The sequence below is a fragment of the Schistocerca piceifrons genome, chromosome 8 (assembly GCF_021461385.2).
Source record: "Schistocerca piceifrons isolate TAMUIC-IGC-003096 chromosome 8, iqSchPice1.1, whole genome shotgun sequence".
Taxonomy (NCBI): Eukaryota; Metazoa; Arthropoda; class Insecta; order Orthoptera; family Acrididae; genus Schistocerca; species Schistocerca piceifrons.
Genome location: NC_060145.1, coordinates 428,953,128 through 428,978,786, shown reverse-complemented (window position 1 = coordinate 428,978,786; position 25,659 = coordinate 428,953,128). Strand labels below are relative to the sequence as shown.

At 39.0% G+C, this 25,659-nt stretch overlaps 1 protein-coding gene across 1 annotated transcript in view; it reads right to left on the bottom strand.

Annotated features, from left to right (window-relative positions):
* Positions 1 to 9,652: 9,652 nt before the first annotated feature.
* LOC124711571 (zinc finger SWIM domain-containing protein 7-like) overlaps positions 9,653 to 25,659 on the bottom strand; it is a 57,703-nt gene continuing 41,696 nt past the window's right edge. The window contains exons 2-3 of the mRNA XM_047241714.1: positions 11,307 to 11,434; positions 9,653 to 11,223 (exon numbers count right to left, since the gene is read on the bottom strand). Of these exons, the coding sequence (XP_047097670.1) occupies positions 10,999 to 11,223; positions 11,307 to 11,434 (353 nt within the window). The 3' untranslated portion in view covers positions 9,653 to 10,998. The remainder of the gene's footprint in view (positions 11,224 to 11,306; positions 11,435 to 25,659) is intronic.

Sequence of the window (25,659 nt, the reverse complement as noted above, 5' to 3'; positions counted from 1 at the left end):
ATTTTTGGCTCAAAAACGGGCTGTTCGAGCTATGTATGGTGTAAGTTTGAAAACCTCTTGTCGACCCCTATTCAATAGTCTGGGAATTTTGACATTGCCCTCACAGTATGTATTTTCTTTAATGTCGTTTGTTGTTAGCAATATTAGCTTATTCCCAAGAGTTAGCAGCTTTCACTCAGTTAATACTAGGCAGAAAACAAATCTGCATGTGGAATGCACTTCCTTGACTCTTGGGCAGAAAGGAGTGCAGTATTCTGCTGCATCCATTTTCAATAAGCTACCACAAGAACTCAAAAATCTTAGCAGTAGCCCAAACACTTTTAAGTCTAAACTGAAGAGTTTCCTCATGGCTCACTCCTATTCTGTCGAGGAGCTCCTGGAAGAGCTAAAAAATTAAGCAAATTCCAGTGTTACATTCTTGATTTTCTTTATTTAAACTAACGACTTGTCGCCTGAATATGTTTCTTATATTTCATTTTATCTGTTTCTACAATCGTGTTATAATTTCATGTATTGACTCGTTCCATGACCATGGAGACTTCTCCTAAATGTGATCCCACAGAACAATAAATAAATAAATAAATAAAATACATTTCAGATGTGTTACGACCCGTGGCTCTACCCATCATTTGATCCCTGCAAAACATTACATTTCAGCAGGATAATGCACAACTGCATGTTGCAGGTCCTGTATGGACCTTTCTGGATACAGAAAATGTTCGACTGCTGTGCTGGCCAGCACATTCTCCAGATCTCTCACCAACTGAAAACGTTTGGTCAATGGTGGCCGAGCAACGGGCTCATCACAATGCGCCAGTCACTACTCTTGATGAACTGTGGTATCAGGTTGAAGCTGCATGGGCAGCTGTATCTGTACACGCCATCCAAGCTCTGTTTGACTCAATGCCCAGGCGTATCAAGGCCGTTATTACTGCCAGAGGTGGTTGTTCTAGGTACTGATTTCTCAGGATCTATGCACCCAAATTGCGTGAAAATGTAATCTCATGTCAGTTCTAGTATATTATATTTGTCCAATGAATACCCGTTTATCATCTGCATTTCTTATTGGTGCAGTAATTTTAATGGCTAGTAGTGTAGTTCTACCCTCAAAATAGTTTTATATAAGTTTTCCAGTTATTGCTAATCTTTTATTTATATACGGATCAGCCAGAATATTATGATCACCTACCTGACAGCCAGTATGTCGACCTTTGGCATGGATAACAGCAGCGATGTGTCTTGGTATGGAAGCAATGAGGCCTTGGTAGGTTGCTGGATGGAGCTGGCACTACATCTGCAAACACACGTCTCCTACTTCCCATAAATTCCAGGGAGTGGGGTGATCAGTTCTGACATCACATTCAATCACAACCCAGATATGTTTGACTGAGTTAAAAGTTGGTGAATTGGAGGGGCAACACATCAATTGGAACTCACCACTGTGTTCCTCGAACCACTCCATCACAATATTCCTCGAACCACTCCATCACACTCCTCCTTGTGACATGGTGCAATATCTTGTTGAAAAATGCCACTGCCTTCAAGAAACGTGACTGTCATGAAGGGGTGTAACCAGTGAATGACACTTGTTGGCCATCATGGTGCCTTGCACAAGCTCCACTGGGTCCACAGATGCCCATGTGAATGTTCTCCAGAGCATAATGGAACCACCATCAGGTTGTCTCCGTCCTGTAGTACAGGTATCGAGGAGCTACTCTCCTGGAAGACGACGGATTTTCGCCCTCCCGTCAGCACGATGAAGAAAGTATCAGGATTCATCAGACCATGCAACACTCTGATACTGCACCAACATCCAGTACAGATTGTCACATGCCCATCATCAACTGCAGAGGTCCATCACTAGGAGTGTTTGGTGCGTTGTGTGTTCACACACACTTGTATATGCCCTGCATGAAAGTCTGATGTTAGTTCCACCACAGTTCACTGCCTGAACTGTTTTACCAGTCTGCCCAGCCTACGATATCCGACATCTGAAATGAGGGGTGGAGCCTTCCCCTTTCTACACATGGACACCATGCTCACTGATACTACAGGCACTGGGCATCTATCTGACTAACATTCATTCTTCACCAGGTGCTGCTGCTATCTCCTGGATGGGTTTGTATCGATAGTATGTTGGCGGTCATAATGTTCTGGCTAATTGGTATCTTTATGTACATATATAATTTAACTGAACTATTCAAGAGTGGACAATGTAGACTCATGTTTTACTTGAATAAAAGTAAGGATGCCTTTTTAATAATTTTTCTTAAGAATCCTACATCCTTCTGAATCTGTTTACTAAATTCATGTCTTGGTCTCCCTGTATGATTTTTACCCTCCGCACTTCCCTCCAATACTAAACTGATGATCCCTTGACGACTCAGAAAACATGTCTTGTCAATCGATCCCTTCTTCTAGTAAAGTTGTGCCACAAATTCATCTTCTCCCCAATTCTATTCAGTACCCCCTCATTAGTTACATGATCTACCCATCTAATCTTCAGCATTCTTCTGTAGCAGCACATTTCGAAAGCTTCTATTCTCTTCTTGTCCAAACTATTTATCGTCCATGTTTCACTTTCATACATGGCTACACTCCATACAAATACTTTAAGAAACGACTTCCTGACACTTAAATCAATACTCGATATTAACAAATTTCTCTTCTTCAGAAACGCTTTCCTTGCCATTGCCAGACTACATTTTATATCCTCTCTACTTCCACCACCATCAGTTATTTTGCTCCTCAAATAGCAAAACTCATTTACTACTTTAGGTGTCTAATTTCCTAATGTAATTCCCTCAGCATCGCATGATTTAATTCGACTACATTCCATTATCCCCGTTTTGCTTTTGTTGACGTTTATCTTATAGCCTCCTTTCAAGACACTGTCCATTCCGTTCAACTGCTCTTCCAGGTCCTTTGATATCTCTCTCAAAATTACAATGTCATCGGCAGACCTCAAAGTTATTATTTCTTCTCCATGGATTTTAATTCCTACTCCAATTTTTTCTTTTGTTTCCTTTACTGTTGGCTCAATATACAGATTGAATAACATCAGAGATAGGCTACAAGTTATTATTTCTTCTTGATGGATTTTAATTCCTACTCTAATTTTTTCTTTTGTTTCCTTTACTGCTGGCTCAATATACAGATTGATTAACATCAGAGATAGGCTACAATCCTCTCACACTCCCTATTCAACCACTGCTTCCTTTTCGTGCCACTCGACTCTTATAACTATCTGGTTTCTGTACAAATTATAAACAGCCTTTTGCTCCCTACATTTGACCCCTGCCACCTTCGGAATTTGAAATAGAGTATTCCAGTCAACATTGTCAAAAGATTTCTCTCTGTCTACAAATGCTAGAAACGTAGGTTCTCCTTTCCTTAATCTATCTTCTAAAATAAGTCGTAGGGTCAGTATTGCCTCACATGTTCCAATATTTCTACAGAATCCAAACTGATCTTCCCCAAGGTTGGCTTCTACTAGTTTTTCCATTTGTCTGTACACAATTCATGTTAGTATTTTGTAGCCTTGACTTATTAAGCTGACAGTTTCACACCTGTCAACACATGGTTTCTTTGGGATCGGAATTATTATATACTTCTTGAAGTCTGAGGGTATTTTGCCTGTCTCATACATCTTGCTCATCAGATGGTAGAGTTTTGTCAGGGCTGGCTCTCACAAGGCTATCAGTAGTTCTGATGGAATGTTGTCTACTCCTGGGGCCTTGTTTCAACTTAGGTCTTTCAGTGCTCTGTCAAATTCTTCACGCAGTATTGTATCTCCCATCTCATCTTCATCTATGTCCTATTCCATTTCCGTAATATTGCCCTTAAGTACATCACCCTTGTATACATCTTCTACATACTCCTTCCACCTTTCTGCTTCCCTTTTTTGCTTAGAACTGGTTTTCCATCTCAGCTCTTGATATTCATACAAGTGGTTCTCTTTTCTCCAAAGGTCTCTTTAATTTTCCTGTAGGCCGTATCTATCTTACCCCTACTGATATATGCTTCTAATCCTTACATTTGTCCTCTAGGCATCCATGCGTAGCCATTTTGCACTTACTGTTGATCTCATTTTTGAGATGTTTGTATTCCTTTTTGCCTGCTTCATTTTTATATTTTCTCCTTTTATCAATTAAATCCAATATCTCTTGTTACCCAAGGATTTCTAGTAGCCCTCATATTTTAATCTACTTGATCCTCTGCTGCCTTCTCTTTCCATTGTTCTTGTCAATTGTTCCATAATGCTCTCTCTGAAACTCTCTACAACCTCTGGTCTTTTCAGTTCAGCCAGGTTCCATCTCTCTAAATTTCCATCTTTTTGCAGTTTCTTCAGTTTTAATCTACAGTTCATAACCAATAGATTGTGTTCAGAGTCCACACCTGCCCCTGGAAATGTGTTACAATTTAAAACCTGGTTCCTAAATCTCTGTCTTACCATTATATAATTCATCTGAAACCTTCGAGTTCTCCAGGCCTCTTCCACATATACAACCTTCTGTCATGATTCTTAAACCAAGTGTTATCCATGATTAAGTTATGCTACCAGGCAGCTTCCTCTTTCATTCCTTACCCCCTTTCCATATTCAGCTACTACTTTTCCTTCTCTTTCTTTTCCTACTTTCGAATTCCAGTCCACTGTAACTATTAAATTTTTGTCTCCCTTCACTATCTAAATAATTTATTTTATCTCATCACACATTTATTCAATTTCTTCATCATCTGTGGAACTAGTTGGCATATAAAATTGTACAACTGTGGTAGGCGTGTGCATCATGTTAATCTTGGCTACAATAATGCATTCACTATGCTGTTCATAGTAGCTTACCCATGTTCCTGTTTTCTTTTTTTTTTTTTATTAAACCTACTCCTGAATCACCCCAATTTGATTTTGTATTTATAACCCTGTATTCACCTGATAAGAAGTCTTGTTCCTCCTGCCACCAAACTTCACTAATTCCCATTGTATCTAACTTTACTCTATCCATTTCCCTTTTTAAATTTTCTAACCTATCTGCCGAATTAGCAGATCTGACATTCGATGCTCCGATCTGTAGAACACCAGTTTTCTTTCTCCTGATAATGATATTCTCCTGAGTAGTACCCGCTCAGAGATCTGAAATAGGGACTATTTTACCTCTGGAATATTTTACCCAAGAGGATGCCATCATCGTTTAACTATACAGTAAGGCTGCGTGCCCTCGGGAAAAATTATGGCTGTAGTTTCCCTTCGCTTTCAGCCATTCGCTGCACCAGCACAGCAAGGGCGTTTTGGTTAATGTTACACGGCCAGATCAGTCAATCATCCAGACTGTTGCCCCTCTTCAGGAACCACACATTTGTCTAGTCTCTCAACAGATACCCATCCATTGTGATTGCACCTAAGGTACAGCTACCTGTATCGCCGAAGCATGCAAGCCTCCCCACCAAAGGCAAGGTCCATGGTTCATGGGAGGAGAACTTTTTAAAATAGATATTCGTAAATGGTGACTGGAAGTGTGGCAGTTTTATGAAATAGTGGAGGACCAAAAATGAGCTATGAGGATGGACATCTAATTTTCCCAAACATTTATAACAGTGATGTCTGTGTGTGTCTGATTCAGCAAGACAGCAATTATGTATGCCTGTGAGGATATTTTGTAGTTAAAATTTATATACAACTGGTTTGCCTGATTTTCTAGCAGTGGGCTGAACATGCAGCACCCAAATTTCATGCTTTTCTCAACAATAAAGTCCTACTCCAAGATAGGACATACTCTATTGTGTGTTGCCATAAGACTTGAATTAGGAACAATGTCATCAAAGTCTGCACATACCAGGTGTATTGGGACATATATCAAAGTTCATTTAATTTATGCTGCTCATAAAATATCTAGTGTCAACTGACTGAAAATGTAATAATTTAAGGGGAGTGCTTAAAGAGTAGTGGAACTCCTCTATAATTACTAATCTAAGACCAAATATCATTTACTTTCATTTGAAAAATTTAACTTGATACCTATATCTTGTTGGGTAATAAAAAGGTTGCAGAACCACGCTGTTTGCTACATTTTGCTGCCACTGTGGCTATTCAGTACAGTGTAAATATATTACAAATATTTTTACTGTATAAAAGTGTGTCCAAGAGTGAAATAGATGGCTTACCATATATGTGGTTTTCGAGTAAGTGTTGCTAACCAAAGGTTGAGCATGGCTGCTTAAAATTCCCTTGCTGGCTGTTCAACTGAAGTAGCTCCGAGGCTCTGAAAGAACTACTTTGCTACCAGCACTACTGACAAGACTTGTCAAGGCAGTAATACACAGATCTGAATCTAGTCTTCATTTTACCTCATATAAGAAAGGTTGCACATCTCATCTAAAGAACTAGCACTTTAATTTCAATATCTGACTGCCATATTGTGGCATATTATTTATCATTGTCTGAAGGACCTAAAAACTGGAAAGTTGCACAGGTCACACCAGTACGCAACAAGGAGATAAAAACTATCTGCTGAATTACAGATACATACCACTGACATTGTTTTGCAGTAGAATTTTGGAACATATACTATGCTCCAACATTATGAAATACTTCAAAGAAAATGATTGGTTGACACATAACCAACACGGATTCAGAAAATACTGTTCTTGTGAAAAACAACTGGCTCTCTGTTCACACAAAGCAATGAGTGCTATTGACAGGGGTCTCAAGCTGATTTCATATTCATAGGTTTTCAGAAGCTTTTTGACATCATTCCTCACAAGCAACTTTCAGTTTCATGATATCCTATTAGGAAGCTCCAGTTCATAGCAATTAATAGGAAGTCAGCTATTGAAATTGAAGTGATCATTGATATAATTGGGTAGATAAAAAAAATCTACTCACATAGCAGCAGCAGAAAAAAAACATGTATAAAGTTAAAGGAAATGTGCAGGCTTTTGGAGCCAGTGGCTCCTTCTTCTGGCAGAAGGGTTGAAGAGGAAGGAAGAGGGATGAAGGAAAAGGACTGTCAACATTAAGGAAATGGGGAGAGTTTGGAAAAGTTGCCAGAACTGCGGGTCAGGGAAAACTTATTGGAGAGCAGATTTCTGACTGAGGGGGCTGGGGTCGATTTATGGCCAGGTCATACATTTGTTCTGTTGTCTTTACATTCATTTCATCAGATATGACATTTCACTGTTGGTGGGGCTGCATGGGCACACCGTAAAAAAAGCTTTTTAAGAGAAGAAACATTTTCTTAACATTTGTGTGTGTTTCCTCTTGTCCCAGATAGGTGACTAAGTTTTTTATCTATGCAATTATATATTCAAAAATTGATTATTTTCATTGATTTATTATAAGTGATATCTGTGATTTCCCAAGGATGTTTTATGGGGCCCCTGCTGTTAATCTATTATGAAAGATTTAGCAGATAATCTAAGCAGTCCTCTTAGTATGTCTGCAGAAGATTCAGTCATTTACCATCTAATAAAGTCATCCAAACAAAACAAACTACAAAATGATTTAGACAGGATATTTGCATGGTACAAACAGAAGCAGTTGACCATACACAATAAAATTGTGAGGTCCTCCACACGACTTCTAAAAATATTCATTAAATTTCAGTTCCACAATGAATCTCACAAATTTAAAGTTGTCAGTTGAACTAAATCCATTACAAACAGCTTATACTGGACCCCATCACACAGGTAAATGTCATGAGGTAGGCAAACCAAAGACAATGTTTTATTGGCAGAACACTTAAAAGAGACAACAAATCTAATTAACCCTCTCAGTTTCAACTGGGAGAAAAGTATGTCAGCCACCTAATATTTCTATTACATGTAATTGATGGCAAAAAGAACTGAAACTTGTTGCAGTACATAATGACATCTTGAAGGTGAGCAAAGTATTGGCAGGTGTATCTGTAGGTTTTGTATGCAGATAAACATCACCAGTTCTGTGTGTTGTATATGACACATGGGAAGCAATGAGAGTGAGAGACTGCTTACTCTAGACCTGTCCATCCTCTTTTGGAGTATTGCAGTGTGGCATGGGAATCTTATTAGATAGGATTGACAAAGGACAGAAAAACAGATCAAAGAAGGGCAGCTTGGGTGGGGGGAGAGGGGGAGTGGGGGAGAGAGGGGGAGGGGGAGTGGGGGAGGGAGGGAGGGAGGGAGGGAGGGAGAGAGAGAGAGAGAGAGAGAGAGAGAGACTGGGGAAGGTGATACAGCAAGCGAAACTCACTCAGACTGCAATATGAGAGGATGGCACAATAGATGGGTGTCCCTTACCCTGGTGGCAGACAGTTATCCTTACTTTTTCACCTTTCCCAATCTATCCGAGTCTCTTATTGAAGGAAGGAAATGTTAGTTCCAAAAGCTAGTGCTATATCCATGAGTGGCCAGATACTGGTGCACATGTCAGAAAACAGGAGAGAAATGGTGACGGCACAAGGCATGAAGACTGCCTGTGGAAAGGACTCAAACCCATGCCCCAGTCGAGCATCTGGACTGACAGAACGTCGGACCTGACACAACAAGAGCAAGTCAATAGCAACCTGTACAACAATGAAATGCGACAAACCTTTGACACAAAACTGGCAACAGGACAAGTACGAGCCACAATCAAAATTGAGACCAAAGAGAAAAACCAATACGAAAGCGAAATCACTGATGAGATACAGTAGTATGGTGGAGATATTAATGAACAAAATTAGACGAAGTACATGACTGACTGAGTGATCAAGGTGTGGTGGTATTTATGCTGGCTGTGAGGGACAATATTGGCCGGTGTAGTCACGTGGTGAGATAGTGGCACTGTCATAGGCGAGTGCAGTGCTGTGGCGACACGCCCTCTACTGTCCATCCAGTTCCACTTGCTCCAGTGGACATTTGACTTCCGTGCACGCTAATACCTAAGCTAGAGCAGTGTGTGTACTTTTATAAGTGTACTGACAGATATGTTTACAATTTTACATTTTTCTCAAGAGAATTTTCCTTTTTATGCAATTAATATTATGTAGCTGTCATTGTCTTGAATCCACAAAAAGTTATTTGGTTAGAATGTACCATTTGGTTTGTAATGAGATTCATAACACAATGATGAACCTTAATATTACTTTGCCAAGGATATCTGATCAGCGTTTCCGATGAATAATATAAATAAAACATGAAAAAACTATGCCAGTAAAGTGCGACAAAGGTTTAAATCTAGCTTTTCTGATCACTGGTACTAAAATTTGTCACTTCACTGGTCAACTCTTCTGCAAATAAAAATTTTAGTAATGAATCTGCAATCAAATAGAAACAGTAAGAGAGTTCAGACTTACATTTGGTCAGGACAAAAGTGAGTTAAGGATTATCCAGAGAATGAAGCCAGTTGGGACACTTCCGATATGAAGAAAACAACTGAGGACAACCAATAAAGTTTAAATACCTGGACAGTATGACTCATTTCATTTAACATCATCCATGTTTGATTTTAGTTTAAGTTCATGATGGTTACAAAACAAATGCCAGATAAAATTCATTGCACAAAGTCTCTTCTACTATTTATTTATGCCACAAACCATTTTAGTCCCTCAACTTCAGATGGACAGTTTTGTTTAATTAACAATTAATTTAATCAACTACATCCTATCACATGTTAATGCATTATGTCACCGCGAATATTACAATATGTAATTACAGTTAAAGAGAGTAATACAGTTCATATCACTAGTGGCACACCAATACATTGAAGTAATTCTTAGCAGTAAGGATAGATGCTCATTTAATAGGGAAAGTTACAATGAAATACTAAACAGGAAACCAACTAAATATTATTACTATATTAGCAACGAAAACAATCAATTATTGTTAAAGTCACAATAGTGATGTGTTCTGCCGCTGCTTGGTGAATTGTTACATATTAAGAATGCTCAAGACGTAATGTAATATAGAAACACTGTTGTGTGCATATCACTTGCTGAAACACAGATTAACTAAGGTACAGGGTTCTGTTCTGGGGTAACATGAGCATGGCACACCAAACCTTTAAACCCCAGATGAGGTGTGTAGAAACATAAAATTTTGTCTCCAAAAGTTAATTGCGTAGGAAATTATTTAAAGAACTTAAAATCTTGACTATGCCAGCATGTATGCATAGTCTCCTTGAAGTCTTATGGGATTACAGTAGTATTAAACAGTAGGATCATAAGAAACAAAGAAGATTTTTGTAGGGAAATGCACAGACAAGATAAAAACATGTACTATATTAACCAAAACTTTTATTCAATATTTTGCCTCAGACTCAAGAGTATTTCAGAACTATGCAGTTTCAAAAGATAACTAAAAACATGCTGATAAGTCAACATCATCTATAGCATTGATGAACTTATGAAACTTCAGTGTTAAATTAAATATAATCCTTGGAATTACTAAATTAATTCTCCAGTGATATATGATAACGTGGTCTCAGCAATAGTTCATTTGGCATAATTGTATTTTGAACAATATGTATGTAAATGCTAAATAAACGAAGTCTAATTAAGATTTACAAAAGAACAGAGATACAAGCTGTACAAACATGTTAAATTGACATAAAAATTGTGTTTATTTAAACAGTGTATATTTAATAGATGTACAAATTCAGATGACATACAAACAGAGCATATTGTCAATAGAAGGATAAATGAATAAACTCCATGTTACATCATATGTTGGAACAGGCTACAATCCCATTTGTGAAATGTATTTTCAGAATTAAACAATGCCCATGACATCTATGGCAACAAATTACTACAGTATGATACTTTCAACTGCACTGACAATAATAATATAAGACAGTAAACAACTTACATATCATTTTAGGACTGATGTGGAAGTGATTACACTGTAAATTATTATAGTTACAATGGTGTTCACTTTCTTTGTGAATACTACACAATATTTTGGATGGTACCTTATATTAATGTAGGCAATCATTAAAGAAGAATCTTACACTACCAAATCTCTTTGGCAATAGCAATATTGCCAAGTCTATTTGGTGTCAAGTTTTGCTGCACTACAGAGGATTCTTATCATTTCATTTGCTGACACAACCACTTCTCTGCCTTTACCCATTATTTCACAGAGCTTTCCTGCAAGAACATGCTTACACGTCAAGTCAGTCTGGGTTCCAGCTACATGATAACGATATGCAGGGCAAGAGCAGTAGTTAACTGATGGAAAAACGGTGTATGGTGTCCCCGAACTCCCTGTTACCTGTAAATTTTGTTTTTCTTTTTAGTACAGTAATTCTTAAAAAGCTCATATTATAGGCCCCTATTACCTCACCTCACCTTTACCTGTATAACATATCTTAATTTATTCGTTGTTCGTAAAAAAACAACACAATTTTTTTCAAGGAGTTCCAAAGCTCGCTCAAATGGATTACCATATAGTGAATGAAGAGCAAGCAAGACATCATCAGTAACTGAAATAGTGAAAAAGTTTTATTTCATTACAATGATAAAATCTAACTTAACACAAAAGAAGATGCAAATTCTAATCATATACCAAAAACTAAGTTACAGCCTAAATGCAACACTTTCAATACTGTTCGCTATGTTTGGTAATAGACAATAAACCTGTAGCACAAATAGTGCAGCACATTATGGAAAGACTTGCATGTAATGTGTAACCATACTAACAGTTTTAAGATACAGCTGTATAACAGAAAGGAATACTTTTAATTAAAGTCATAAATGCTGGAAGTGTGAAACAAATATGAAAAGGTGGGATATCATCAATTAAACTGTACTTTGCACAGAACTGGAATACGGCAGTTTCCATTTCTATTTTAGCCTACCAGATGTCAATTTTTCCAGTTTTCTCTCAATCATTCTATGTGAACACAGAACAGCTCATTCCTTTCACCGTCCTCTATCCCAGGCAAAACAGTCACCTACAAGGAAGAAAGAAACTCACAGCCTACCAAATAAAAATTGTTAATTCGAGTGCCTCCAAAAACCAGGTGCACAAACTCAGACTCTAATTCAAACCGTGTTCTAGGCTCTGTGGAGCATTGAAGGTGGTGATCAGGACAATAACAATAGCTCTCCCATTCATTGTGTTAGCTTCTTCACTGCCAATGAGATGCTTTCTTCACACCCCACTGACTGTAGACACACTATGTCAGTGTATCATTCCTGAAGCATCCGTCACCCAAGCAGCATAACAAAGGTCCAAAACAGATAACCACTCTTGACACAGACATCCCATCACACTTAATACACACACAGTTGCTGCCAGCATGATGCCTTCATTTTCAGCAAAGGATGCCACTTTTCAATGGTTTTGTGTAATATTGGCAGGCAATTGCTAAAGTAAAATGCTATTTTCTCAAATGATTTTCATTCTGCTGACACAGAAGACACTATAACAATGTGAAAGGGCAAGTTTAGGAGTGGAGGGAGGCACGCAGAACAGGCTGACAGGATAGAACACCTTCTTTACTTTCCCATTTCATTACCTGCTGACTTGCTTTGAAGGACACTACACAATACCTGACTGTTCAACAGCTAGTAGAAATTATTAAAACTTCCTGGTAGATTAAAACTGTGTGCCAGACTCGGGACCTTTGCCTTTCGTGGCCAAGTGCTCTACCAACTGAGCTACCCAAGCACGATTTATGCCCTGTCCTCATAGCTTTACTTCTACCATTACCTCGTCTCCTACCTTTCAAACTTTACAGAAGCTCACCTGCAAACCTTGCAAGACTAGCACTCCTGAAAGAAATGATATTGCGGAGACATGGCTTAGCCACAGCCTGGAGGATGTTTCCAGAATGAGATTTTCACTCTGCAGCGGAATGTGCGCTGATATGAAACTTCCAGGCAGACTAAAACTGTGAGACTCAAACTCGGGACCTTTGCCTTTTGCGTGCAAGTGCTCTACTAACTGAGCTACCCAAGCATGACTCACGCCCTGTAGAAATTATTGTTGTTATTACACTGGACTCTCGCTAATCTGGTCATTTGGTGCTGGGTTAGTGAATGTCCCAGATTATTATGTCTGAAACTTAGTTTAAACACATAGGGGCTATACTTTATTAAATTCAAAGATACATTCATTTTCATAGAAGACTTATCCTTGAGTGTGTACATACACACAAGTTTCACTCATTGTGAAACATGGCCTAAATTTTTAGTTGTTGCAATGATGATATGCAACAGTGGGATACTTTTTCATGCAATGCTTTGGAAGTGCTATATTGGTACTGCATGTACCTGGTTGTTGTATAATGAACTCCAAGAAGATGTCTGCAGCTTCTGCACCAGTAGTGTGAGAACTCTTCAAGCTCTCTCCTCGTATGTCCTTTTCTTCATCACTTTCATCATTACTTTTGTGTACACTTTTGATTATTTCTTCATATGTTTTTAAGTTTGGTATATCTCTCAGTTTTCCTTATTCAGCCACTCAGCAATATCATCTTCACCAGTTTCTCCTCCTCCTGGAAGCTTGTGGAGCATGTCAATGTACAAAGAGTCAGCAATGGATGATTCCAAATTGACTGGCTCATTGTTGTTGCACAGTATTGACTTTAAATCTGTATCAATGGTTAGCTACACTTTTTTCCAACTCTTCATTATGGTAGTGTTTTCCACTTTATCCTATGCTTCTGCAGGTTAGAAAACAACATCACTTAAGTTGATTGTTTTCTACACCTTCAACACAGTCATTTTCACATTTGTTCAACAAAGAGACAAGATGTGCATGTTGATAATGATGTTTAATTGGTTCCAAAATTCCCTAGCTCATGGGCTGAATCATGCCTGTTACGTTGGGTGGAAAGGTGCTTGCATAACATCAGGACTTACAGCCACATCCTAAAGATGACTGGGAGCATAATCAATTATAATAGATTCCAGTGGAGCCTTTTTCTTCTTCAGCTTTCTCCCAGCTGGTACAAATACTTCATGTAGCCTCCAAAAGAAAATTTTTCTGTCCATTCATGGTTTTTTATGAGCACAATATTGCCATGTAAATGTGTTTCTGTTGCTGTGTTGAAAACAACATGTACGTGTAAAACAAAGCACAGGGAAGTAGACAGAGATGCTGAATGAAACGTGTTTGGCCATCAAAACAACAATGCATGATGCCATCAATGACTATCATAGCAGAATATTGTCAAATGACATTTCACAAAATCCAAAGAAATTCTGGTCGTGTGTAATGACTGTTAGCGGCACCAAAGTTAGTGTCCAGTCCCTCATGAATGAGACAGGAACTGAAAACAGAGTAGCAAAGCCAAAGCTGAAAGCTTAACTCCCTTTTCAAATGCTGCTTTACAAAGGAAAACCCAAGAGAATTGCTCCACTTTAATTCTTGTAACACTGCAAAGATGAATGAAAAACGTATTAGTGTCAGTGGTGTTGAGAAACGGATCCCTGTCAGATTCTATACTGAATTTGCAGCTGAGTTAGCTCCTCTTCTAACTAAATCTACAGTAGATCCCTTGAACAACAAACTGTGCCCAGTTCTTGGAAAAAGGCAGAGGTCACAACTGTCTACAAGAAGGGTAGTAGAAGTGACCCACAAAACTGGTGTCCAATATCCTTGACATCAATTTGTTGTAGAATCTGAACATATTCTGAGCTCAAACAAAATGAGGTGTCTTGAACAAATGACCTCCTCAGTGCCAACCAACATGGATTTCAAAAACACCGATCACGTGAAACTCAACTCTCACTTTTCTCACATGACATACAGAAAACTTTGGATCAAGACAACCATGTAGATGTAGTGTTTCTTGATTTCCAAAAAGCATCTGACTCAGTACCGCACCTACACTTATTGTCAAAGGTGCAATCATATGGGGTATCAAGTGAAATTTGTGACTGGATTGATGACTTTTTGGTAGGGAGGACCCAGCATGGAGAGTCATTGTCAGATGTAGAAGTAACATCGGGTGTGCCCCAGGGTAGTGTGTCGGGATCCTTGCTGTTCATGTATATCAATGATCTTGCAGACAATATTAACAGTAACATCAGGATTTTTGCAGATGATGCAATTATCTGTAATGACATACTATATGAGAGAAGCTGCATAAATATTCAAACAATGAAAACTCCAGGTAGGAATATCAAGAACTTGGGAAAAGATAGATTGCTACTTACCGTAAAGAAGACATGTCTAGTTGCAGATAGACAGGATTAAAAGACACTCACATACAGCCTACAGCCTTCGTCAGTAAAACACACACACACACACACACACACACACAGACACACACACACACACACACACACACACAGACACACACACACACACACACACACACACACACACACACACACACACACACACACACACAAAAACGCGCGCGCACGTGACCACCAACACCAGCATCTCAGGCCAGAACGCAACATCACGTGGGATACAAGCAGGAATTTGGAGGGGGTGGGGAAGGTGAAGGGATAGTACTGCACGGGTCAGGAGGTTGTGGGGCAGGGAGATGGAGAAAAAAAGGAAAGGAGTGGGTAAGACAGGTGGATGCAATGGTAGAGGGCTGCAGATAAACAGGGTGGGACATGAGAATGGGGAGATGATAGGGCAGAAGGGCTGGAAACTGTTGGGTGGAGGGTGTGGGGATAGTATGTTACCATAGACTGAGGCTGGGGTAACTGCGGCTATTTGGATAGAAAGAGGCAGTCTATTTATGTATCATCGCAACCCTTTAAAAATGAATGGAATGATGAGAATTCTCAATATATATTATGCAGTTGCATAAGTAATGGGTACTGCAAATTTGCTATGTAACAACATTATAATATGATTCAGAAGGAATTTAAACAACATAATTTAACTGGATAGATAAAAAATCTACTCACCAAGCAGTGACAGAACACACAAATAAAAGAGGGTTGTAATTAGGCAATTACCACCAGTTGGCGAGAACCAAGGACTTGTTTCTCAAACTCTGCAGGTGGGAATTACCACTACAAAATGTCCTTGGTTCTCGCTATCCACCTGGCCTTAATTTACATTAATTTCTTCTGTCTCATCTTTTCTTCACTGTAACTACTCTTTGCTTCACTCCGTTTTAGTTTTCTACATCTTTCATTGTCTTTCCCATCTATTTTTCACCGCCTCCTCCCACCTCCGTTACTTACAATGCCCTTAGCTTCCCACTCTTATTAACTCATGCATGATGTTTTAGTAGTAATCTCTGTCTTCCATCTTTAAGCTCGCAGGTTTTCATATTGTGTCTGAGGCAGTTCCCAACAATCAGTCTTTCCTTCTCATCCCGTAAGGTAAGTCTCGCCTGACCCACGGTTCTAGGTGACTTTCCCAAAATCTATCCCTTTTCCTAGATCTCTTCAGTCCTTTTCCTTTGCCCTCCTTCCTTCCCCTTCAACCCTTCTGCCTGAAGGAGGAGCCACTGGCTCTCAAAGCTTGCCAATCACAACAGCCTTTTATGTGTGTGTTCTGCTGCCACTTAGTGAGTAGACTTTTTATCTACCCAATTAAATAATTTTATCAATAATTGACTGTTTTCATTGTTACATGCACCTATAAATGATAACGGAAGAAATGTGTAGCATGTAAATCAATTTTGGGATCTTTTAGAATCTGAAATCTCCAACATAACCAAAAAAATGTTAAAATACTTCTCAGCGACTTTAATGCACAATTTTGAAAGGAAAAGAAATTTAGGAATACAACAGGTGAAGACCCAGCAGACTTAAAGAATAAACAGAAATGACGGAATATCGATCGATATGTGTAAAATGTTCCAGTTAAAACTGATGTCCACACATTTTTGCAAAATGCCAAGAAAAGCCAAAATTTCAATATCTACAAACCTAGGAGAATTTCAATTGGATCATAAACCCATATCTAAAAGACATATCACGGAAATTGTGAACATTGCAATAATCAGAAATGGGTAATTTGAGTGAGGTCATTATCTCTCTAAGATTAAAAAATGATTTCTACCAGCTAAAACACAAAATACAACCAGGAAAGTAATTAGATACAACACAACTACACCTAATATTATAATTGAAAATATAGAGAAAAAAAATTAGAGAAGATACTGAGACAACAAAACAAGTTGATTGGCACGAACTTCAGGTACAAAGCAGCAGAGAAAACTTTAGCACTGGCCAAGAATAATGATGGAATAAAGCATGTGAAGAGGCACTAGAACAAAGAGCACAAAATTGGAGAAAATGGAGGTGTGTGTGTGTGTGTGGGGGGGGGGGGGGGGGGGGGCGCGCGCACTCGTGCAAACCCACACCATACATTTAGAGAATTCAGACAATCAGGAAAAGAAACATAAAAAATAATCCAAAAATCAATAGAACATTTGGTCCCATCTGATTACGTTTTCTACAAGTGTGTACTTGTAATATAGAACAAGTCAACTAAAACCTATTTTCTTGCAATATTTAACCTATTTATAAATTCATCAAAGTGGCAATACTTATAATTATGTTGCATACATTTTTCAACTGTTTTTTAGGTCTTGAAAATTATTTACATACTACATTATATTCATATTTACATTTTTCTCTCAGTATTCTCAAGTTATTTACATATCATAGTATGTTCAATTAGTTACAGTACTTCCATAACAGTAATATCATTTTTTATTCATTGATACACATACTCTTCTACACTATAAAATTCTTTTCCCATTAAGGAATCCTTTATAAGTTTCTGGAAAGTCTTTTTGCACACATTGTCCAGTAAACTCTTTGGAAGGCACTTTATGAGTCTGACACCTGAGTATCAAGGACCTCTTTCAGCAACTCAGAGTTGGTGGTGTATATTTCTCAGCTGGCCTTTATTTCTTGTTTCAACTGTATATACATCTGAACTTCTTTCTAGTAGTGGATTTCCTTTTATTAATGATATTATTATTCCGTAAATGTACAAAGGTGGAAATATCAGTATTTTTAGACTATGGAAAACAGTTCTGCATGAGTCTCTTTGTTTCTTGTTAAGATGGTCCTAACAGCGTTTTTTGCAATATAAACATTCTTTTTGTATTTATGCTGCCGGAATTTCTCCAAAAACAGTAATTCCATATTGCAGTTATGGCTCAAATAGAGCATGGTACACTGTACGTAGAAGCTCCTTGTTGGCATAATGTGCAAGCCGTTTCATAACAAATATTGCAGTGCTTAATTTACAGCAAATATTATCTATATGTTGACTCCACTGGAGCTTATTGTCAACTGTAATCCCCAAAAATTTGTTACTGGTAATTTCTTCCAGTCTTATTTCATCTATGAATATATCTGTGTGTTATTCCTTTTCTCTATTTGTGAACACCATGAACACCAACAAAGCATGAAATTCATGAAGCCATCAAATCACACAAAAACAATAACGCAAGTGGTGAAGGCTCCACATTGAAACAAAATTATTGAAATGGTCAGAACCAAAGATTATTAAATGATCTAGAACTGTTTTTTGAGAACATTTGGAAAACTGAAAAGATTCCAGAAGAGAGGAAAATTGTGTTAATCCATCTGCTACACAAAAACAGAGACAAAAACAAAATGTCAACAATTTTAGAAGAGTGTCACTTCTCCCAGTGGCACATGAAATATTATCCAAAATGCTCCTGGACAGAGTGGTAGAAACTTTAGGCAACCAACTGGGAGAATATGAGAGAGGTTTTCGAAAGGGAAGATTCTGCACAGAACAGATATTTAACCTAAAACCATTAATTTGCCACAGTGTTAACCAGCAAACCTATATCTACATCTACATTTATACTCCGCAAGCCACCCAACAGTGTGTGGCAGAGCGCACTTTACGTGCCACTGTCATTACCTCCCTTTCCTGTTCCAGTCACGTATGATTCGCGGGAAGAACGACTGCCGGAAAGCCTCCGTGCGCCCTCGAATCTCTCTAATTTTACGTTAGTGATCTCCTTGGGAGGTATAAGTATGGGGAAGCAATATATCCGATATCTCATCCAGAAACGCACCCTCTCGAAACCTGGTCAGCAAGCTACACCGCGATGCAGAGCGCCTCTCTTGCAGAGTCTGCCACTTGAGTTTGCTTCACATCTCCATAACGCTATCGCGCTTACCAAATAACCCTGTGACGAAACGCGCCGCTCTTCTTTGGATCTTCTCTATCTCCTCCGTCAACCTGATCTGGTACGGATCCCACACTGACGAGCAATACTCAAGTATAGGTCGAACGAGTGTTTTGTAAGACACCTCCTTTGTTGATGGACTACATTTTCTAAGGGCTCTCCCAATGAATCTCAACCTGGTACCCGCCTTACCAACAATGAATTTTATATGATCATTCCACTTCAGATCGTTCCGCATGCATACTCCCAGATATTTTACAGAAGTAACTGCTACCAGTGTTTGTTCCGCTATCATATAATCATACAATAAAGGATCCTTCTTTCTATGTATTTGCAATACATTACATTTGTCCATGTTAAGGGGCAGTTGCCACTCCCTGCACCAAGTGCCTATCCGCTGCAGATCTTCCTGCATTTCGCTACAATTTTCTAATGCTGCAACTTCTCTGTATACTACAGAGAATCCACATGGAACTTCCGACACTATCTACTAGGTCATTTATATATATTGTGAAAAGCAATGGTCCCATAACACTCCCCTGTGGCACGCCAGATGTTACTTTAACATCTGTAGACGTCTCTCCATTGAGAACAACATGCTGTGTTCTGTTTCCTAAAAACTCTTCAATCCAGCCACACAGCTGGTCTGATATTCCATAGGCTCTTACTTTGTTTATCAGGCGACAGTGCGGAACTGTATCGAACGCCTTCCGGAAGTCAAGGAAAATAGCATCTACCTGGGAGCCTGTGTCTTATATTTTCTGGGTCTCATGAACAAATAAAGCGAGTTGGATCTCACACGATCGCTGTTTCCGGAATCCATGTTGATTCCTACAGAGTAGATTCTGGGCTTCCAGAAACGACATGATACGCGAGCAAAAAACATGTTCTAAAATTCTACAACAGATATTAGTATCATTTATTGATTTCACAAAAGCATTTGATTCCATAGACAGAGACAAGAGATAAAATCATTACAGAATAGAGTGTTAAAGTAAAACCAGCAAACATAATTCATGAAACTCTCACAAAGACAATACCTAAAATCAAATTTATGGGAGCACTACCCCAGCCAGCTGCAATAAAAACTGGTATTAGACAAGGAGATGGTTTATACCTTTACTGTTTAACTATAATGCACAAAAAATTGAAAGGATATGGATTTTGGAGCTAAAGAATCACAAAACTGAGCTAATAATTTTGGGAAGGGAAACAAATGGAATTTAGGTAAACTGCCTGGTTTTTGCAGACAATTTTGCAATATTTGCAGATAATCTGACAGACACAGTCACTCAAATAAACCTTCTGGAGGAAACAACAAATAGTATTGGTCTCAAAATTTCATGACAAATACACACATCAAAAAAAGTTTTGCATCGGCTTGGTTCCAGAACCTGTACAGAAAATTGGAATAGAGATCAATATAAACATCATTTCAGCCCTTTTTGTTGCTCATGAAAACCACACACTGCATGTTGTACCATCATATAGCGAGACCTTCAGAGGTGGTGATCCAGATTGCTGTACACACCAGTACCTCTAATACCCAGTAGCATGTTCTCTTGCATTGATGCATACCTGTATTCATCGTGGCACACAATCCACAAGTTCACCAAGGTGCTGTTGGTCCAAATTGTCCCACTCCTCAATGGCGATTTAGCGTAGATCCCTCAGAGTGCTTGGTGGGTCACGTCGTCCATTAACAGCCCTTTTCTGTCTATCCCAGGCATGTTCGATAGGGTTCATGTCATGTCATTATCCTGAAGGAAGTCATTCACAAGATGTGCATGATAGGGACACGAATTTTCATCCATGAAGACTAATGGCTTGCCAATATGCTGCCAATATGGTTGCACTATCAGTCGGAGGATGGCATTCATGTATCGTACAGCCGTTACGGTGCCTTCCATCACCACCAGGGGCGTACGTCAGCCCCACACAATGCCATCCCAAAACATTAGGGAAGCCCCACCTTCCTGCACTCACTGGACAGTGTGTAAGGCATTCAGCCTGACCGGGTTGCCTCCAAACACGTCTCTGATGAATGTCTGCTTGAAGGCACATGCGACACTCATCGGTGAAGAGAACATGATGCCAATCCTGAGCGGTCCATTTGGCAAGTTGTTGGGCCCATCTGTACCGTGCTGCATGGAAGTTGTGCATCATGCAGCCTATTGCGCACAGTTTGAGTTGTGACACGACATCCTGTGGCTGCACAAAAAGTATTATTCAACATGGTGACATTGCTGTCAGGGTTCCTCTGAGCCATAATTCGTAGGTAGTGGTCATCCACTGCAGTAGTAGCCCTTGGACGGCCTAAGCGAAGCATGTCATTGACAGTTCCTGACACTCTATACTTCCTCCATGTCCGAACAACATTGCTTTGATTCACTCCAAGACGCCTGGACACTTCTGTTGTTGAGAGCCCTTCCTGGCACAAAGTAACAATGTGGACGTGATTGAACCATGGTATTGACCATCTAGGCTTGGTTGAACTACAAACAACACGAGCTGTGTACCTCCTTCCTGTTGGAATGACTGGAACTGATCGGCTGTCGGACCCTCTCCATCTAAAAGGCGTTGCTCATGCATGGTTGTTTACATCTTTGGGCAGGTTTAGTGACATCTCTGAACAGTCAAAGGGACTGTGTCTGTGATACAATATCTACAGTCAATGTCTATCATTAGTTCTGGGAACCGGAGGGATGCAAAACTTTTTTTGATGTGTGTATTAAAAAAATGCACCAAAATTCATAAAAATACAGATGTGTGAAATATAGCAAGAAAGTAAATTCAAATATCTCAGAGGAAATATACAACAGAATGAACTAGACAAATATGCAGTAGATGTAAGAGTTAAAAAATGGAGGGAGCACACGGTTTGACAAAGAACATTTACAATAAAAAATGCTTATCTAGAAAAACCAAACTAACACACTATACCACAGTGGTACGACCATATTGTTTATATGCATGTGAATGCCTAACAATGGCCTATAAGCTGGACAGAATAGAGGTATCTGAAATATGGATAGTCAAAAAAATAATGGGTGGAATACAAACTACAGATTGCTGGAAAATGAGAAAATATCAGACATAATTGCTAAACTTCTAATCTTTTTTGAACACCTCTACTGAATGAATGAGAACAGATTCACAGTACAAATATTCCTGTATTTCGGAAGAAGAAATCGACAATAGCATGGATTACAGAAATAAGGACATACCTAGAACGAAACAACACCAAAGAATCAGAAATAACAGACAGAAATCTTTTCAAGAATAAAATATTAAATTTAGGGGGCCTTCAATGCAAAAGAAATTAGAAATTGGGAACGACATGAATACAAGAAAGGAAAAGACAACATTGTATGCAGAGAGTAGATGGAGATGGGGAGATGGAGTACTGGAAAAACAGAAACAAGGAAAGAAGTGAAATGAAATGGTTACGTGATCCTAGTTGGTCAATATTAAAATATAATTATTACATCTTGGCACGAAGCCAACACCCGGCATCAGTAGGTTCAGCTGGCCCCGAAGACCAGAGGCAGTTTCTGTGTGCATTTGCCTGTGTGAGTAGATTAAACTAAATAGTCAAAGTTTTGATGCAGTGAATGCAATCATGATTAAACAGTTAATGAATTAGTTATAGCTGCACATAAAAGACCACTTACGTTTTATTAAAAGAGCATGCATAATCTACAAAAAATCCTACAATAACCTTGGATTGGTCTCCTATACATCGCAGCAATGCAATACATTACTTGGGAGTGTTGTTGGATGAAAGAAGAACTTTCTTGGATAACAGAGTTCAAGCTAGGCAAGAAACACATAAGATTATGCAGAAGATAGCATGTGTAGATCCAGCAAACTTCCCCTGCATGCTACGAGATTCCACCACAATGCCATTTTCTTCTCCATAGTTGGTTTCACGGCAAGTGTGCGACGTTTGGTTTGTGGGGTGCTCAACTGCGCGGTTATCAGCAACCGTACAAATTCCCAAGCTTTGCTCAATCCAATCTCGCCACTTTTATGAATTATGATGAATTGATGAGGACAACACAAACACACAGTCATCTCGAGGCAGGTGAAAATCCCTGACCCCACCGGGAATCGAACCTGGGACCCCATGCTCGTGAAGCGAGAACGCGACCGTGAGACCATGAGCTGCGGACGCGGCAAGTGTGTGAGTGTACTGGCTGTGTCATCAGCAGTATACAACCATCTGATGACAGGTAGTGAAGGATGTGCACCTGTGGTTGGCGGGGGCCTTCGGTACCATTCCCACCAGGACACTATTTGTCACATCAGGCATCTTTCCTGTGGATGTCACAGATCGATACAAGGCAGCATGTTATTCGGTGTGGGTTGGAAACTAAGCTAATCTCCAACAAACAGTAGGGTCTAATGTTGACACTAATACACGACTGAAGTAGTGGAAGTTAGACAAACAGCAACGTGACTGGAACACATCAGATGTGAGTCATAGGGTGGGTGAAATTTTCCCAATGATCATGGAAAGAATGAAGGTGGATTACATTATCCACAATCAGGGAATTATTCATATTCTTATGGGGCATGGCCCCTATGCAGTATACTCACATAGGATTAAGAAGTGAAAAACAATCCTACACGACTGCTGTGTACTGGGCACACCAGAAAATGATGTACTGCAATGCCCCACTTATGATGCTGACAGGACAGGGAGCAATAACAATATAGAAACTGTAGTCTCTGATAAAGGAACATGGCACAAAGATGACAGGTTAGCAAAAAGCAAAATTCAATGATCGAATTCTGAAGATAACATGAAAGCTGGACTGCACAACACTATACAAGACATTTTCAAGGACAAGAACACATCACTTTTTGGGCATCATCCAACAGGTAGGTCAGTGTGAAACATGTTTTGTGTATCACTCATGGGGTGGTCTTTATTTACAATTGCAGGCATTCTACACGATGCAGTTCTACAGTGCAGGAGAATGAAAACTACAGCAAATAACACTCACCAGACGGTCCTGAAGCGCATGAAAGATAACATAATGTACTTACTGTGAACTCTGTAATCACTGTACATGAATTCTATTGACACAAAATCCAAAAGTATCATTATTAATTACATTTTTTTGTGTAAAGTTAGTAATTGAAAGTGATATTTCAATAGTGGTATATGGACGCCATCAGACTTGAGTTTTACCAAGCTATATTTGATAATGTGAGTCTGATGTAGCTGTTAAGGAATAGTTTGTAGTTTAATTGAACGAGTGGTAGGGCTTGAGTCATTCAGAGTCTGCAACTGGTTCACAGCAGTAATATTTTGGTAATATAATAATTAGATTTTATATTTTTCTTTAAAATTTATGTTAATTTTTTGATGTAGATTAGATTCCAATTAATTTGTTCTGTATTTGGTGGTCCACAATTCCTTTGGACGGGCAGTTCGGTGACTTTCATCAAGTGCATACTGAATATAAGTAAGCTGAAATAATCACAATGTGAATATATTATATACTCCCGTACTCTGCATACTGTTCAAAATTTCACATTTGTATAAGTGTTTCCATGACCTGCTACTGTAAACCAGACAGCAGGTTACATTTTTGACATTTTAAAACTCTTTACCCTACAACGGCAGTGCTCTGTCGACAGAGCTCTCTGAACATGTCTCATGGACCAGGCATCCAGCCTGAACCTAACAGAATCTCTCCCCTACATTTCCAACCTCCACAGCCTTTCCTGCGTATTCTGATGAACTAGCGCTCCCGGGATAAAGGGTGTAGTGGAGAACGATTTCGGAAATTTTTTGAGTCCAACCAACCTGCAGGTTTTGGTTATAATCTTTTTAACTGTGGTACCAGTTGAGAATGGCATGCAGCAGACATTGTAGAAAAGCAAGAAAGAGGTAAAAAAAACTTCCTGGCAGATTAAAACTGTGTGCCGGACCGAGACTCAAACTCAGGACCTTTGCCTTTCGCAGGCAAGTGCTCTACCATCTGAGCTACCCAAGCATGACTCACGCCCCATCCTCACAGTTTTACTTCCGCCAGTATCGCGTCTCCTACTTTCCTGATCAAGGAAGAGGCAATCTGAAATTGAAATTTTGTGTTAGGCCATGAATAGTTTCATATGGCTACATGAGTGCTATCCCAAAACGGGTACAGAACTTCTTAATGGACAAAAATTGTAACAATCTATGATATCCTGGGGTGCATCTCAAGAAAGTGCTAAATTACGATTATTATCTATGACACGTAAGAATAACGTGATAGATGATATTATTCGATCTCCATAGCTATTCACCGACGACACAGTTTTCTACAAGGAGTCCACATAATTATAAAATTATTGTGAAGTGCAGGAAAACTTGCAGGTTAAGACATCTGATGTGAAGACAGACTGCTGAACTTCAACCTAAGCAAAACAAATATTTGAGAAAATGTGAATAATCTTTGGCTAAGCTATTATCTATCACTGGAATCAGAAAAAAAACTGTTAAGGAGTATGTATCTGAAGTAATTTATCAGGAAAAATAAAATTTAAATCAATGGAAAAAAGATGAAACACAGGTCACTTAAATGAATCTGAAGTAAGTT